Raw genomic sequence first — 18,496 nt, 5'->3', positions numbered from 1 at the left:
TAAGGTCCATCTCCAACAATTAAAATACTTTGGACATGTTATGAGAGCAAACACAGAAAACATGGAAAGACCCATTATGCAGGGAAAGGTGGAGGGCCGAAGATCACGAGGGAGATCCCCAACAAGACGGATCTATCAAATGATAGAAATATGGAAAAGACCTATGCATGAGTTAAAAGAACTTACCAGAGACAGAGATCTTTGGAAGCGGACAATACACGACATCACGTCCACCACTACACTCCCTCCGGGGGGTCAGCATTCCGGATTGAAGGGGAAGATAGAAAACAACTTAATGAAATTGAGATTTTTTTGTAAAATAAAAAATAAATGATATTTATATACTGTAGCGTTTATTTTGCTCCAAATATGTTTTATACAAAATTTTAACATGTGAATCATACAAATGATACATACATTCATACATTATAAATAATTGCATTAAAAAACCTTACACTACAAAATAATTTATTATGTTTTACATGTGTTTATTTAGACATAAATATTCTACGCATAATAATACCTTTCAAAATATCAAAAGAGTGCAAAAATTATTATTTTGTTGGATAAAAACTCCTACCTTTTTGTAGATTCAAATAAAATAAAGTAAGATAGACAATTAGTGACGTCTATATAGGTGCCAGCTCATAGCTAACAGAACAACAGAAACCAAACATTATCATAAATAAAATTTCCAGGTTAACCACTCAGATTAGATACCTGTTGTTTTATCAACAAACCCCTTCTTCTTCTTCTATAGGTGCCGGGTCCGTATTCAGACGTTAGCCGCTATCATGTTTACAAGTTCCTGAAACCATTTTGTATTGGCTGATACGCGAATAATTTTCTACTGTGGAACCAATCCATTGTCTAATATTACGCAACCATGAAAGTTTCTTTCGACTAATCCATCTTTTTCCCTCCACTTTTTCATGTGTTATAAAGCGAAGTAAATTGTATTTAGGTTCTCTAATTATATCGCCGAAGAAGTATTCTGTTTTTCTCCTCGTTATGATGTTTATGAGCGGACATTCTGAGTTCATCATTTGGAGAACATCTTCCTTGGAAGTGTGCGAAACCCATGATATCTTTAGGGCACCACATTCGTCGATGGCACTATAATTCGAATGCTTCTAATTTATTAAAAAAAAAGAAGATTAATAACATTTTCCCTGGTAAAAATTACCTCAAACATCATTAAATAGAATTTCATGGGTGGACCACATTACAAATAAAAAAATCCTAAGAAAAGTTAATATCTAAATAGTACTACTAAATATGTGTAAACAGTGAAAGATTCGGAGATATAATCTGGTGCGGTACACCTGATATTAGCACAACAGTCAGAAGAGTGGAAGAAGGTTCCTTGTGCACTTGAAAGCAAGCATGAATGCTTAAATTCTGCATAACGTATGGTACTAATAGAAAAAGGAGATTTAAAATATTGACAGAAAATTAAAAATAAGACAATTATAATTACTCCAAGTAATCAGGCTTAAAATAGGGCAAAACCTCGCAATTTTTACAGAATGGATCGATTTGCTTGAAAATTTGAGAATAAGTAGTGGATAGTCCAAGGATCAAAATCTATATGATGCCAAAAGGCGCTTATCATGGGGGTGGTTGCCACCCCATCTCGGAAGTGGAAATTTTTTATTATATTTTGACCGCAAAAGTTGGTAAAAACGTTCATTATAAGGAAAAAACGTTCTATACATTTTTTTGACAGAATTAATAGTTTTCGATTTATTCGCTATCGAAAATGTTAGTTTTATACCGAAAAAATCAATGTTTTTAATCAGTTTTCTCGTTTTCTGCTAATAACTCAAAAAGTTTTCGTTTTATCAAAAAAATTTTACTTAACAAAATGTGCCTTTGGAAACAATAAACAAAACCGTTTTTTTTTTAATTTTCTTTAAGACCAACAGTAATCGAGCAATACTGTATTATATTATGTTAGCTCTTCTTCGTCAAATGCTAAATATTGTAGTTTTAAAGTCAAAAGACCAGATAACTATGAATTTTTCGACTATAACTTGTTCAAACTAATTTAAAGTATTTAAAAATATCTATCTCCAGAAATAAAAAAAGTCTCTAGCTCAAAAATTAAGTGAGTTATAATGAAAAAATGTCAGTCCCTATTTTTTTTTCAGCAAAAAGTGATCGGAAAAAACCACCTAATCACCACCCTAATTAAAATTAGTCATTGACCTGATTTGCTCTTCTTTATTTTTGTATTATTACGAGTAATAGGTTCTAGCAGTGTGATGGGCTTAGAATGATTAGTTTTTAAAACAATGGAGTTAAAAGCTAATAACGAGTTTTTGTAGTTTGGTAAAAAATGCATTTTCCTTCAGAATAGAAAGATTAGCGTCAGAGATACGAAAAAATATTTAAATATGAAATTGTAGCTTATTTAATATCCAAGAAATTGGTTTGCAAAAATTTTTTCTGCGAGAAAAATTGAGCGAGCTATTGACAATTAAAACTTGTAATAACAAGCAAAAAACCACCTTTACCAACCCTTTCAGAGTCACCTCTTTTTGTGACTGAGGATTTTAAAATGATTTAATATTAATAGCCATATAGATCCTGTAAAAACCTATAAAATTCTTTTTACCAAACTTTCTAAGATAAAAAATAAAAAGTTACGGTTAAAATATCAAAATATTTTTTTTGAAAAAAAAGGAGAAATTCAATTGGAAGCATAAAATAATGTAACTTAGCGGTGTTTTAGTCATTGGCCTTATTAATTCTTCTTTATTTATCTATTATTAATAGATTCTAGAAGTTTGACTGGCTTATAATGATTAGTTTTTAAAAAACTGGAGTTTAAAGCGAATAACTAATTTTTGTAATTTGGTAAAAAATGTCATTCTCTTCAGAATAGAAAGATTAGCATCAGAGATACGAAAAAATGATTCAATATAAAATTGTAGGTTACTTAATTTCCAAGAACTTGGTTTGAAAAAATTTTTTCTACGACAAAAATTGAGTGAATCGTAAATGAGTATACCATCGAAAAGCATTGATTTTTTAGATATAAAACTAATATTTTCGATAGCGAATAAATCGAAAACTACCGATTTAATCACAAAAATGTATAGAACGTTTTTTGCTTAGAATGAATGTTTTTATCAACTTTTGTGGTCAAAATATATTAAAAAATTTCCACCCACATGGTAAAAGCGCCTTTCGGTATCATATAGATTTGTATGCTTGGACTATCCACTACTTATTCTCAAATTCTCAAACTTATTCTCATTCTGTAAGAATTGCGAGAAGAAAAGCTTCGGTTCCTGGACTAAATTAAATATTTACGTATTTAATACTAGATTAGCTGGAGCTCAGGCTCACTCTCAGATTTCTGATAGATAAACTGCGCAGCTGCTGTAACTTGGGATGAATATTTATCAACAACAAACTTAGCAAAGAGGAACACCAACAAAAAAATAATAAATACAATTATATAACTTAATTTCAGAGATATACTTTCAAGGTTCTCTGCAGAAAGATTCATTCCATGAACGATATCTGGTAAAACTTCTTCATAGTTACTATAATAGTTTCCTTCGGTAATGTTATTATCCCTACAAGGAATGCCGAAGACATTACTAACGTTGTAGGACTTACCATCCACAAAGTGTACCGGTTTGTTCTCCTTACTGATGCGTATGAGAAGTTTACAAGTCCAGTTGTTTCCATTCATATCGATTTCTCTGAACCAAAGCACATGGGAAATCAAAGCTTTCATATTAAAGCTTGTCAAGTTATTGTAAGCAATGCTCAGAACCCTAAGATTTTTCATATTATGAAAGATATCCTCGTTTAAATAACTGATTTGGTTATTACTTAGATCTAAATCAGTTATACTCTCTAATCCATTGAAAACTCCAGCACCAATAGTAGATATTTTGTTACTACTCAGATCTAGTGTTCTCAGTTGCTTTAAACTTCTAAAACAACCCATGGTCAGTTTACTGATCATATTGGAGCCTAACCATAATTCACTTAACTGATTTAGTCCAGCAAGCATATCGAAATCTATTTCTTTTAATAAGTTAGACCGTATGTCCAATTTGAACAATACAGTAAATATAGATAAATTTTTTACTTCAACAAGCATGTTCTGACTTAAGTTTAAAACTCTAAGTTCGGACGGAAAACCAGTAAAGTCAAGTTTTTGAAGACGGTTTCCAACAAACGAAACGCCTTCTAAAGTTGCAACTGTCTTAAATATCTTAAAATCGAAATTTAAGTCTAAATTGTTGTGATCTAGCTCTATAATAGAAATATTTTTTAAATCTGAAAACACACTAAGATCCACCATAGATGAGTTTCCTATCCGATTATTGTTTAGATGTAAATAGTGAAGTGAAGGCAAATTTTTTAAAGCGTATTTTAAATTAGATATTTTGTTACAATTTAAAAGAACTGTGGTAAGTTTAACCAAATTTGATATATTGAACATAGTTATTGAATTGTATTCCACATTCAGTTGTACTAAAGAGCTTGGAAAGTGAGCGTCTAACACAGCCAGACCATTCCTTTGGAGATTGAGATCCTGCAGAGCCTTATTTTTGCTAAAGCTATCAACTTCTAGATCTTTAAGAGAGTTATTACTTAAATCGATGGATTGTATATTAATCAGAGGATAAAATATGTCTTGCACCAAGCTAACAAGTTTATTAGATGATATTTTCAGTTCTTCAAGACTCCCCAAATCTTTAAAGGCTTCCGGCATAATAATACTGATTTTATTATTATTTAAGTTCAACTTTCTTAAATTTGCAGCTCCTGCAAAGGTTTTCTGTAATACATCTGTGAGAAGGTTATTCTGGAGACTAATTACGTATATGGAGAACGACTTAAATGCATAATCTTTGATTTTTCTGATGGTATTATTTTCCAGTGTAATAGTTGATATATTGACCCGTTCAAAAGTACTTTGGTCAACCACGTCTACTCCAGCTACAATTGTTATTTGTGTTAAATTGAGAGAAGAGAACATTTCTTTGTTGATTATTGGTAGGGAGCTGTCGCTGATGTCCAGATACTCGCAGGAGCTGTTCATACTTGATTTTATCTGCTGACCGATGTCGTCTTGGTCAATTCTTAGTTGCTTGCAGGTAACATAGCGGTATAGTACTCGTTCCACCCTGTAGATGTTGATTGATTTCTTCAACATCTCGCATGTTTCTTCGGATGGTTTAATTATACTCAGAAGTAACACGATGACAAAGTGATACCTGCAAATATAAAAATATTTATTTTTATAGATACTAGAAAGCCGATAGAGAAGCTTATGGACAGGTCGTCAAAGTAGACTCCACATTGTAAAGATGTGTCGCTATTATCCCTTAATTACTTAATATTGAAGTGAATCTGCCCCCAAATAATATGGTTGTCCAACAATAATGGCACGCTTATAAAAAATACAAAACACGTTTTATAGACAAGGCGAAAACGGCGGGTCCGTTGGGGAAAATATTCCCATGAGATTTTTTTGCATAATCACATTCGTGAGACATCCCAGAATAAGGTTCAGAAGTCGCCCACGTGAAAAGTGGTTCAATTTTTTTTAACAATTTTTTTTAATCAAATTGCAAAAATCAATTTTTTTTTTGGCTCCGACAAATTTTTTTTTAGGTTTTTGGACCATTCTGGACAAAAAAGTTTGGTATAATTTTTCTTTAAAGTTAATCTTTTTCGAATTATAAGCAATTTAAAATTTGAAAAACGCGAAAATGACCCTTTTTAAGACTTAATAATTCATTAAAGCCTCCGCCACATGATCCTGAAGAAATCTGTGTTATAAATTTATTACTAAGCTGTTATTTTTAATTAATAACAATGGGCGGTTAGATCGTATTGACGCGGCTGTAAATGTGAGTGCAAATAAGATGCACAATTGGACTGCAGTTTTCGCCGTCTGCAGCAGTTGGACTGCAGCAGTTTCGGCCGTCTAACACGTGAATGGCGCTCATTATTATTACTTAAAAATAACAGCTTAGTAATAAAATAATGACAAAAATTTCTTCAGGATCTTGTTGGGGGCATTAAACTTTGATTTAGTTACTTTCTGACTTTCATAATAATAACTTTTAACCGAGTTATTAAGCCTTGAAAATCGCCATTTTTAATTTTTTTTTCAATTTTAAATTGCTTATAACTCGAAAACGATCAACTTTAGACAAAAATTATAAGAAACCTTTTTTATCCAGAATGGCCCAAAAAACCTACAAAAATTTGCCCGGGCTAAAAGTATTGACTTTTGCAATTTGATTAAAAAAAAATATTAAAAAAATTTGGACCACGTTTCACGTGGCGACTTCTTGAACCTTATTCTGGGATGTCTCACGAATGTGATTATGCAAAAAAATCTCATGGGGATATTTTTCCTATCGAACCCGCCGTTCTCTCCTTGTCTATTATATAAAGCATCTAAACAATATTTAATTTAATATAAATAGTCTATTTATGTTCGATTAGAAGCGACTTTAAAAATGATCAGAACAAAATTATTGGAGAATGATGATACATTGATAACCATAAACATACAAAACGTATGAACAATAATGGAGATATTGAATTGTGCTTAAATAAAATTAATTCTACATATAATCAAAATTTTCGTCTAGTAATGGGCTCTGCTTAATTTCCATTATTAGCGAATATATTTGAGAAATACTTTGACACACGGTATGGGGAGTAGATGATATGTCGCACCCTCATTGCAAAACTGTTATAAGTCAAAATAAGTAAGTTTCGAAATAATGGCGATTTTGTTTATTTTCATGCTAGTATTGGTGTGCTAATATCGGTGTGATAGTTGTGATATTTGGCCGGTTGAGCATTTTACGCGGGATAGATATGCATATTTACAAGCGAATGCCAAGATTACTTCATTTCCATAAAATTTTTGACTTACAACAGTTTTGCACTGAAGGTGCGATGTGTTCTCCATATAACCTATTAAATCAAAGTTGTTGGGCACATACCGGGATATATTGAACGGGAAAATTGAACTCATTTCCGCTGATAATTGACGAGTTCTGAATTTTTTTTATTGTCTGTTTGAGAGGCACTTTAAGAATGCATTTTTTGTATGCAGTTTTTCAATATTATATCATGGCTCGGGGTGACATAATTTCCTGGCGCATTCACGAATCGAGTGCAAAAAGAATTATTAAGATCCGTCTTGTCGTTTTTTTTTTTCGGAAGTAAGGTCGATTTTAGTGCTTTATTGCTCCGCCTAATATTATAAACGATAAAGAAGAAGCTTAAGTTAAAGTTGATTTCACATAATCAAATAAACTATCTTCTAATAATGTGGTAATATGAATGGGTCAGGTAAATTTAAATTATTAGAAGTATTTTTTATATTACCAAGTAACAATTTCAAAGTTTGTTTTTGAGAACGATTTTCCAAGTGAAAATAAATTGAAACGTCAAAAACAAAACATATTTTAAATTAAAACGTGGTTAATTCCTATTTAAAACAGTAAAATAACTTATTTTAATTATTTTGTTTTAGTATTAATATATTATTGTCACAATACAGAAAAACTGTTACTTCTTAATAATGATGTAAACTATTTCAAAAATTACTGTAACAGCGTTACTTTCAGAGAATAATTAAAAATAAAATTGTATTACCAACTGATCAAATATCATTGAAGAAAAATTGCGCCCGGCTGCGCAATATTCTCGGGTCTAATAGAAATTTCTATAACGTTTTGATAATTTTTCAGAATTTTTTTTTAAATATTAAAGTTAAATATTTAGGTAATTAGTTAAAAAGAGAGGTACCCAAGGTACTCATTTTATTCAGGCTGAGTCGACCTGCTGACTACCTGCATGGTAGTCAGACATCCTTCCTTCTGAGCTAAAAAAATAGTCGGAGAGTTCAAAAACATCTAATTTTTTTGAAAATTGGAAAAAAATCCTTTGTAAAAGGTATAAAATTTTATTAAAAACCCTTTAAGGGACACATAACGTTTTCGATATTATTAAAAATCATCATCAGTGTTAAAACAGTTTGGATGCCAGCTGAGCCACCAAAGTAATACTATGGTAAAACCCTTTAAATGTTATATAGTTGCATTAAAGGTGCAAACTTAATTAAAACTCCATAGGATGGATATAGATAAATAAGAATAATGCCCCTAGGTAAGGTATGGACCTTCCCAACACGTGGGATGTAAATTGAGTTGGTTACATTACAACAATTTAATGGCAACTATTTGTAATGTAACCAATTCAATTTACATCTCACGTGTTGGAAAGGTCCATACCTTATCTAAGGGTATTATTCCTTTTTATCTATATCCATTCTATGGAGTTTTAATTAAGTATGCACCTTTAATGCAACTATATAATATTTAAAGGGCTTTTACCCTAATATTTCTTTGGTGGCTTAGCTGACATCCAACCTGTTTTAACACTGCTGATGATTTTTAATAAAATCGAAAACGTTATGTGTCCCTTAAAGGGATTTTTAATAAAATTTTATACCTTTTACAAAGGATTTTTTCCAATTTTTGTGATTGAAGGTATACAGCCAACTACAAAAAAAAATTTTCTTTTCCTTGTGGATTTTTTTTTAAATGTACGCAAAATCTATTACGTACAATTAAGAGCTTTTCAGCAAGTTATGGTTTTATCTAAAACTAAACTAAGTAATAAAACTAAACAAATTCTCTGCTAGCCTCTTTAACTGGTATATACCTTCATTCACTTCACAATATTTCTGTTGTTGTCATTTTATTATAAAATGACCTTACTTAACAATTATTTTTGTATTGAACACCCACGTACCGTTTACTTATCTCAATACAACAAAAATAAAATTATCGTCTGTTCAGTAATCTATTGAAATGTACAGATTTGTAGAAAACGTATACCTACTATTTAGAGGGGAATTTTAGGAAACTAAACTAAGTAATAAAACTAAACAAATTCTCTGCTAGCCTCTTTAACTGGTATATACCTTCATTCACTTCACAATATTTCTGTTGTTGTCATTTTATTATAAAATGACCTTACTTAACAATTATTTTTGTATTGAACACCCACGTACCGTTTGCTTATCTCAATACAACAAAAATAAAATTATCGTCTGTTCAGTAATCTATTGAAATGTACAGATTTGTAGAAAACGTATACCTACTATTTAGAGGGGCGATTCCATAAATAAAAGTAGACATAATTTAGAGTATTTTAGAGTGTTTAAAAATACGTCGGATATAATACTGAAGCTTTAAAAAAATAATAAAACTAGAGATAAACTACAAAGGAAAGTAGAAAATAAATCCTAAATATAAAAAAGAAAAAGACAGCGTGGAAGAACAATGCGAAATGATCAAAAATACTATACAGAGTGAGTTTTATGTATGGAAACCCTCAATTATCTCGGAAACGGCTTGCATGATTTTTATAAATTTTGTTAAGTAAGGATTTTCTAATGCGGCCGATATTATAGTGGTAATTACATGGTTGTCAGATCTTCCGTTTTTCTGGAAATCTAATGAACTTTCTTATTTCAAATAGAACACATTGTATATTTTTTAAGTTTTAAAGTCTTCATAAAATACTGATTATTTTTTATGTTATATTCCCTATACCAAAATGCCATAATTTCGGAGTTATTGCTACATATATTTAAAAAAAAATTTAAACAAAAAATTATAAAAATAAATTTTTTTGGCCCAGACTTCTTTTATTATTTTAGAATCTTTGGATAATTGGGAACAAAAAAAGTCTTTTGTAATTTTTCTCTAAAGTTAATCGTTTCCGAGTTAAAAACAATTTAAAACTGAAAAATAAAGAATGTGTGTGTGTACTTTGTACGCACGTAAGAAGTTATACTTCTACTACATATTATGTGATTTTTAAGACAATACCATAAATTTAAAAAAATAAAAGAATAAAACTGTTGGCCAATATTTTAAATACGCATTTTCTGAAAAAAAAAATATATAACAAATATACTTACAATCATAAAATGCATAAAAAAATAAAAAAATAAAAACTTGCATCGGGAATCGAACCCGTGACTTTCGGGGCGCTTTGATTCGTAATCGAAGCCTAGACTCACTCGTCCAATTCCACATTATTTGTCATGTGGAAAAGTAGGGTAACTGAACGTTTTACTGTTTGACAGTTGTTTTGTATATAATTAAATTATGTAGTTTAAATTTTGTGGAAGAAAATATCAAAATATAACAAAACAGTAAGAAAACAATATATTAGATGAAGATTGGTAGAACTTTTGTTGGTAATCAAATTAAGTATGTAAATCAAAGCATTACATACCTACTAGATAAATAAATCTACGCCAAAAAATCATAATTTAAAAATAAAAATCGGACCTAATTTGGGATTTCTCTCTAAAATCCCCATTCTTGAGAGAATAAATGTACAGTAGAGCGTCGATTATCCGAACGTCGATCAACCGAATGACCGCTTATTCGAACTATCGACTCCCGCGTCCCGCACTCGAATACCGAGCAAGCGTTAGTAATTGACGCTTAAAATATCTTCAATTTTCTTCAATATTGTATCCAAAAATAATCATGTTGTTGCAAAGACTGCACTTTTTTGTTTAGTTGCTAGTTGTCATTATCAAGATAGAAATAAATATGTAGGTATATAAACATGGCTTTTATTCACTTGTGGATAAATATGTATGACTATAAATATGTATCAATATATTGTAGTTCGATTATCCGAACAAATCGGTTTTCCGAACACCTATGTCCCCCAATTAGTTCGGATAATCGACGCTCTACTGTATTTCAACCTAATCCAAATGTATAATTACAATATGATTATAATAAAAACTACTTACCAAATTAGAATGAGTTTTCCTTGTCCAAAATAGTCCAAAAGTTCAAAAATATAGGTATATGAAAACTATTTAAAAAGGCAGTATAACTATTAACTAACTTTTGTTTGTTGTTTCTTTTCACACAAATTTTAAAACGCAACAACCATAAATAATCAAACTACAGCTGTACCACAGCCGCCATATTGAATAATTTTTGACATGTCATTTGAACATCCAATCAGAACAAAGTTATAATGCGCATGCGCCGGGATCATAGGTTTTAACATATAAAAATTCACCCTCATATCGCCGGTAAAGAAGTATAACTTCAAAAAATGAAATATGACGATTTTTAAGGTTCAAGAACACAAATAAAAAATTTACTTTTGAACCGAAGTTCCTAGATTCAAGTTCAAACCTTATTTTATCAGTTACCGATGAGTAATTTGAGTTTGATTCATTTTAAAATATTGTTTTTCTCTTCTTAAAACTCGAAAACGATTAACTTTTAGAGAAAAATGGCAAAAGACCTTTTTTATTCCCAATGATTCAAAGAACCTAAAATAATATGTACCTGGGACGAAAAAAATGATTTTTATAACTTGTTATTTTTTTTTAAATAAATGTAGCAACAACTTATAAATTATGGCATTTAGTTATAGGGAATATATCGTGAAAATTAATCAATATTTCTTAATCAAAACGAAAAAAATAAACAGGGTGTTCCATTTGAAATAAGAAAGTTCATTAGATTTACAGAAAAAGGAAGACCTGACAAAAATGTAATTACCACTATAATATTGGTCGCATCAGAAAACCTTTACCCACCAAAAACTATAAAAATCGTGCAAGCCGTTTCCGAGATAATTGAGGGTTCTCATACATAATATTCACTCTGTATAAATACTGCTTCACAAAATGTTCAAGGTTACAAAAGAATACAAGCAAATAAAAAAAACGATGGAATAAATGATATAAAAAACAATGAAATAAAAAGAGAATAAACCAGACCAAAAGTAAAGGGATAAATAAAATGAAGTAGAACGACTACTTGCGAAATCTCTTTCAATTTTAATAAATAATAATGTCAAAGAAATTAATAAAAATTACATTTAGGAAAAGTAATACTCAAACAGAAGAAGGCGTAAGACACTGCTGCATCCTCTTCTTCCGGCTTTTTAACATAATGTAGAAAAGATTTTTAATTTTGCACATCAGAATCAAAAAGGTATCTGAAAAAGACCGCATAAATAATTTGCGATATGCTGATAATATAGCTGTCATAGCAGACCACATAGAAGAATGACAAGAAATAGTAAATAATATTAATACAGTGGGAGAGGAGTTTGATCTCAATATTAACACCACAAAAACAAAATTAATGCTATTCAGTCATTAACAGCCAACAGTCCTGTATCCACAAGGGAAGTAAAAAAACTGATAAATAGTAAACAACAAAGGAAAATGATAACGAAATGGTAACAATAAGAACGATGATTTTGGCAGAAGAAAAAGAAGATGGCAAGAAAGGAAACAAATTGAAAATGGATTAAAAGTGGTTACATGGAAAGTAAAAAGGATAAGAGATGCATCAAGTCAAACTAGTTTGATTTTACTCAACAAACTTGACTTGACTTGAAAATCAAACTTTTTTTATAAAAAAGTTTGACTTGACTTGATTTCGATATGTGTAGGTTTGACTTGAATTCAAACATCTTCAAACAGTTTGAAAAGTTTGAATATTACGCAACATGTTTATTTTCAATTTTAAATGAGAAAAAATTTTTTTTGACAAATTTCAATAAACATAGAAATGTATTAGGGAGCGTTTAAGTATTATGTAACGCGAATTTTGAAGATTTGTATCCCCCCCCCTACGTAGCGCACTCTTATGAGAGTTTAACTATTGCGTAACGCAATTTTTGAAGATTTTTGACCCCCCCCCCCCCCAAACTGCGGTACGTAATACTTGAACGGTCCGTTACCTGATATGATATTTCAACCGCAGACAGACAAATAAAACCCAATAAACGCGCTAGTTAGGATAATTAAGAAAGCTTAATGCATATTTCGAGGGGTTCGAGTGAAAACCCGATAAATACCAAAATTATGAAATCTGGTATTTTTATTTCTGCAGTAGTAAAAACACGTCTCCTACCACTGGTAAATGTTAATATTTCATATTAACATTTTTAAGCACAATAACTAATAAAAACCAAACATGGTAAAAACCGTTAACTCATATTTTCAAATAACACCAACCCGATATACACCTTTACTGATAAAAATACTTTGTTGTAAACATATTTATAATATGAAAATCCGGTAGAATCATTTATCTTCTTTTTCCTGTGTAAAGTTACTAATTTTATTAGAAACATTTCTAAGTTAAAAATTGATAATTCATTTTATAGGAGATGAAGATTACAAAATTGTTAATTTTGACAAAATATATTCATGCGAAAATCCGATGAAGGATTTTAGAATATGATAGTTTATTAAATTTCAGCACACTTTTTTCCTGCGAAAACTCAGTAAAAGATGGCGTAAATTGACAATTAAATATTACGAAAACAAAAAAGCGGTTAGAATGGGCTATATTTATAATGAAAAACAAACTCAGAGCTTCCAAGCTACCACAGCAAATCAATTGTAGTAAATTTAAATTTAAGTGTACTGAAAAGTTGTCTGAAGACTATTGAAACTCTGTAGAAATTACTGGAATCTAGTAGTAGTAGTTTAGTCTAGAAATTTTTTTATTTTGCACAATATAACTGTTAAACTAATTTGGACAAGATTTGTCCTTAAAACTTCCCAAAGAAAGGAACGAACATTTAGTAAGAAATGTTTCTTTCCACTAGCTTACCATGAACCATGAATGAATTCCAGTGTGTCAAAAGTTTTTTAAAAAACGCTGTGTATATTCTCAAATGATATAATAAATGCTGTAGCTAACAGTGATTCTACTGGATGATATTCTAAAGAGGACAATAGCGGAAAACGGTAACCAGTTAATAAAAATATCAGAAGATATTGGTTTGAATTAAAAAAAAAAACTCATACTCTACGCCCTAAAAGGCTAAAACCAATTTCATCCCAAAAAGCAACCATAGACTTACCAACTCCGGGCAATTTACGAAAGTTGTATAAAAGTACCTTTCCAATAAGTGAAGCAAAGAAACCCGATTTGATAAACATGTGCCAAGAAAATATTTTCCAGAAGAGGTACATGCTTGAATAACAAATTTAAAAACCGGTAATTATATCGTAGATCGAATTCCAGATTCCAGACGTAATGATGTGAGAAGAATCGGAAGAAAACACATTTTACCTTTTAATTTTCTAAAAAGAATGCAGATTTATTTATTTTTGTTGGAATAATATACAATTAACTTTTATTTTATAATTAAAAAAATTCAAAATAAAAACCAATAAAGTCAAATGTTGTACTCATTCAACGAGGTAAAACCCGATAAATATCACGTTTTATTTTTTTTGTAAAGAGGTTTTTATAAATTAAACTTATTAAAATTATTCTAACTAAATATTAAATTCTCTACCATTTGGCTATAACAAATATTTGATAAAACTTCCTATGACGATTTTAAATCTTCTTCAAACTTCCAAAAATCTTTAATCGTGATTATCTCTAAACAATGGTTTTGTTAGTTATCGGGTTTCCGCTCGAACCCCTCGATTTATACATTAATTTTTAAAAAATTTAAACCTAGCATTTGTAGCTTCTATCCGAAAAAAATTTAAATTGTAGATATAAAACCCTATGGTTAGTTTGGAATTTTAAAGAAATACCAAAGAATATACAGCAATACTTTTGTATTGTGGTGTTTTCGAGGGAACTTGGTACACCTTGGTTCCAGAAGGTTTTTGGAACTGGCCCTAAGATAAATAAATGCCTTTTTTAATAAAAGAAAGTCATAAAAATTCCAAATCATTTTATTTTGAGCTGTATATTGAAAAGCCCAATAGTCTTTTTTTATTATAAATTGTAACCCTTACGAACATTGGCGTAACATGTTGCCTGTCAAAATGTTCAATGTGTTTTAAATGTATTAATTTTTTTCGAATCCTGTAAAACCTAATAAGTATTTTTGAAAAATTTAAACGCAGAATGAAAGATTACATTATTTCTGAGGTACGAACATCCCTGAAAACTTCTATAATGTTTATTTTAATAAGTTACAGGGGTGAACATAACAGGGAAAATTTACTGTTATTTTTAATTGCAAATATTTCATTCAAAAGAAACTTTTTATTTATTCTAAGGGACTTTCGGCCCTCGGTAATAAGGCAATCTTTCATTCTGCGTTTAAAGTTTTCAAGAGTACTTATTAGTTTTCTCAGGATTCGAAAATAATGAATATCTACATTTAAAAGTTTTAATTTAAAACACATTGAAAATTTTGACAGGCGACATTTTGCATCTTTCCCTTAACGAGAACTTGGAGTAATAAGTGCTTTATTCAGACAGAAAGTCAAACTATCCGTGTAGATTCATTTCTTCATATTACAAGTTGTAAGACCCCCGTTTAATATTTCAATAAATTCAAACATTCAAGTCAAACTTCTGTAACTCTATTTGGCAAGTGTCTCCCCAGCGTGCTGAAAATTAAGTTTTTCCAAATTTTCATCAATAATTGTATTTCCTTTTTGGTCGAGATGAGAACCAAAATGTTCATACGGCAGGATGACGTCTGACAGACGTTTTCTGAGAGGGGCCATGCGTCACTCAACTCGGTTGTATGCGCTCTACCGAGCGCCCAGAAGGTTTAGACAATTTAGGTTCAGGTTGTACTACTTATTTAAAGTGTTGAAGGCAAAGTTCTTGACTTTCCGGTAACATGGGTTTTCATACGGCCCCACTGACTTCACGCTGTTCGATTCTGTCATCATAAAGAGTTTGAATGCAGAAAGTTTGAATCAGAAAGGTGTTTCAGAAAAAGGTAACTCCGTCCCTAGCATAGGTGAAAAACTGGAAAATAATAATTGAATTTGCTTAGTAAAAATTTTTGTATTACGAATAATATACGATGTTGCCAGTAGTTTCGGCAAAATCGTAAAAAATGTGTAAAATTTTTTGTTCTTCAACGCCCTGTACCGTGAAAACGCATGCCGTTACAAAAAATTTTTACTAAGCAAATACCAATTACTTTTCAGTTTTTCACCTATGCTAAAGTTATATCGATAAAATGGAACTTGCCAGCAAGCAGTTCTAAGCATACAGGAATAATTTTCAAGAAATTTAAATTTACGACCCTATTTTGATTATAATCGCTTCCTGTATTAAGTTACTTTTATGTGGCACTCATTGTATTATTAATTCTCTTATCTTAATTGGCAACTAACATGTCAATCTCGACAAAAAGTATATCTACTGTGCTCAAACTCTTTCAAACTAGTTTGACAAACAGTTTGAATTTTCAAACCTGTACAATTGTCCAGTTTGACTTGACTTGAATTATTTGTCATATACTCCATACTTGAATTATTTTTCAGAAGGATTGACTTGAGTTTGACTTGAAATTAAGTCAAACTCAAGTCAAGTTCAAACATTCAAGTCAAACTTGTGCAACTCTAAAAAGGATCTACGAAGAAGGAGCAATTTAGATGAAATAGAGAAATAGGGAAACGAAACAATGGTCCGGCAGTAAACCAAGTAACTGGGAAGTAAGATAGTAAAAATTGGGAAAGGTACCTACCCTATTTAAAAGCGGCGCGGCGGGCCAAATACATACCTATTACCTGCGGATGGATTGTATGGATTGTATGTTAGAGAGAATAAGCTGAGGAGTGACTGACTTTTATACAATATCAGAAAGACTGCTATTTAAGAAGAGTGGGTAATATAAAAAATTAGATTAATTAACGCATATGCTTTTACAGAAGAGAAAGATATGGAAAAAAAAAGTTTTTTAAAAAACTCGCTGAGATAATTGAAAAAGTACCAAAATATGATGTAAAAATAATTGTAGGATTTGTGAATGCGAAAGTAGTATTTATATGAATATAACAGGTGGTAAAAGCCTGCTTAAAAACAGTAATGACAATGGAAAAAAATTAATAGAATTTTCAATGGAACATAACCTCAAGATTGCAGGTACACAATTTGATCATACGTATGTAAGTAAAATAATCTATTTCTCTTGATGGGAAAACGAGAGACTAAATAAATCATGTTTTTATTGAAAGAACACACAATAGATCTGTGACTGATTGTAGAACCAGAGAAACAGATAGAAACAGATAGAAACAAAAGGAAAACAGCGAAAAAAATACCAATTAGAGTCGTTCCAAGATAAAGAGGTATGCCAAAAAGCACAGAGGAAGAAATAAACAATAGATTGGGAACAAATATGACTGGAAACATAGGGGTGGAATGGGAACTAATACAATCAGCCGTGAAATAGAAGCGAATTCCTCAGCATTGAGGAATCAGAAAGAGAAAACACTAGTTTGATGAGGACTGCGAAGGAATCGTATCGCAGAGGAACAACGCAAAAATGGAAATATTAGAAACAACACAGAAAAGTAACGAGCAATATAAAATCAAAAAGAGAGAAACGACTATGCAGGTAAAAGAGGAGAAAATTACTAGAAAAAATAGACAACTATGTCCAAAAAGAAGTTAGAAATTTTTATCGATGACTAAAAAGGACACGAGTGACACAAAATAAAGCACAATATTTGCAAAAATATAGATAGATGGTAAGTTACTACGAAAGAAGACAGAAAAATGAAACAGATTGGAAGAGTATTTCGGCGAATTTTTAAACGATGAAGACCAAACAGGTAGAAAGAAATAATAGCAGTATTAAGAGATATAAAAAATAATAAAAATACCGGAAAAGTGGAGTGCCAGCAAAAGTAATAAAATTAGTTGGATTTATTATGAAAATAGGTATGGGAAAAGGAAAAAATACCAGAGTAATGGAACACAATACCCATCTGCACAATTCAGAAGAAAGGTGATAAAACTCTCCGTGAAAATTACAGTAGAATCGCACTATAAGTAGTCTATTAGACGTACAAAACAAAACAAAATCGATAAACTAAAATGTGAATCTAAATTCAGACAAATTAACTTACCAATTCATTTCGACAGTTAGTTTCACCACCCAATGTCACAACTGCAGTTTTCTCTACCACCACTGAAGATACAATATAATCTCCAGACTAAATATAAACACATTTCCTTTTTGTTAATGTCACTTTCTAGATAAGTTTTGGCGTTATCACAAGTTCGTAGTAACCAGCCACAGCATCTTTGGATCCGTGATAATAAATAGTTACATTATTTCTAGTTCGTCAATTTTTCATTCAACGTTTGAGAAAAGTTTAAAGCAGACCAGAAGTTAATCTTTAAGCAAAAACATCTAATTTACCCAGGCAGGACAGCTAAAACTAGGGCTGTTTAATACACCTTTTTAGTGCCTTTATGGCATTCTAATATATTTTCATTAGATAATATTATGTTTTCAACCATTAAAAATGTTTCATTGAAATAATTTGTTGAATGGTAAATTCTTGTTTATCGAAAGTAGGCGTAAATTTTTGACTCTAGTGTAGTAGATATCGATTACATAAAATACGAGGGGAAAATAAAAATACTAGCATTCCCTATTTTATTAGACACGGTACGTAGTGCAG

The 18,496-nt window shown here is 30.7% G+C and overlaps 1 protein-coding gene across 1 annotated transcript; it reads right to left on the bottom strand.

Moving 5' to 3' along the window:
* Positions 1-330: 330 nt before the first annotated feature.
* Positions 331-18,322, bottom strand: LOC114349436 (leucine-rich repeat-containing G-protein coupled receptor 4-like). The gene is made up of 2 exons (XM_028299814.2): positions 17,936-18,322; positions 331-5,249 (listed from the first exon to the last, which is right to left on the bottom strand). The coding sequence occupies exons 1-2, from the start codon at positions 17,941-17,943 to the stop codon at positions 3,332-3,334; spliced, it is 1,926 nt and encodes a 641-aa protein (XP_028155615.1). The 5' UTR covers positions 17,944-18,322; the 3' UTR covers positions 331-3,331.
* Between the last annotated feature and the right edge of the window lie 174 nt (positions 18,323-18,496).

The sequence above is a fragment of the Diabrotica virgifera genome, chromosome 1 (genome assembly GCF_917563875.1).
Source record: "Diabrotica virgifera virgifera chromosome 1, PGI_DIABVI_V3a".
Taxonomy (NCBI): Eukaryota; Metazoa; Arthropoda; class Insecta; order Coleoptera; family Chrysomelidae; genus Diabrotica; species Diabrotica virgifera.
The sequence above is the reverse complement of the archived record's forward strand: the minus strand, read 5'-3'. Positions and strand labels throughout refer to the sequence as shown.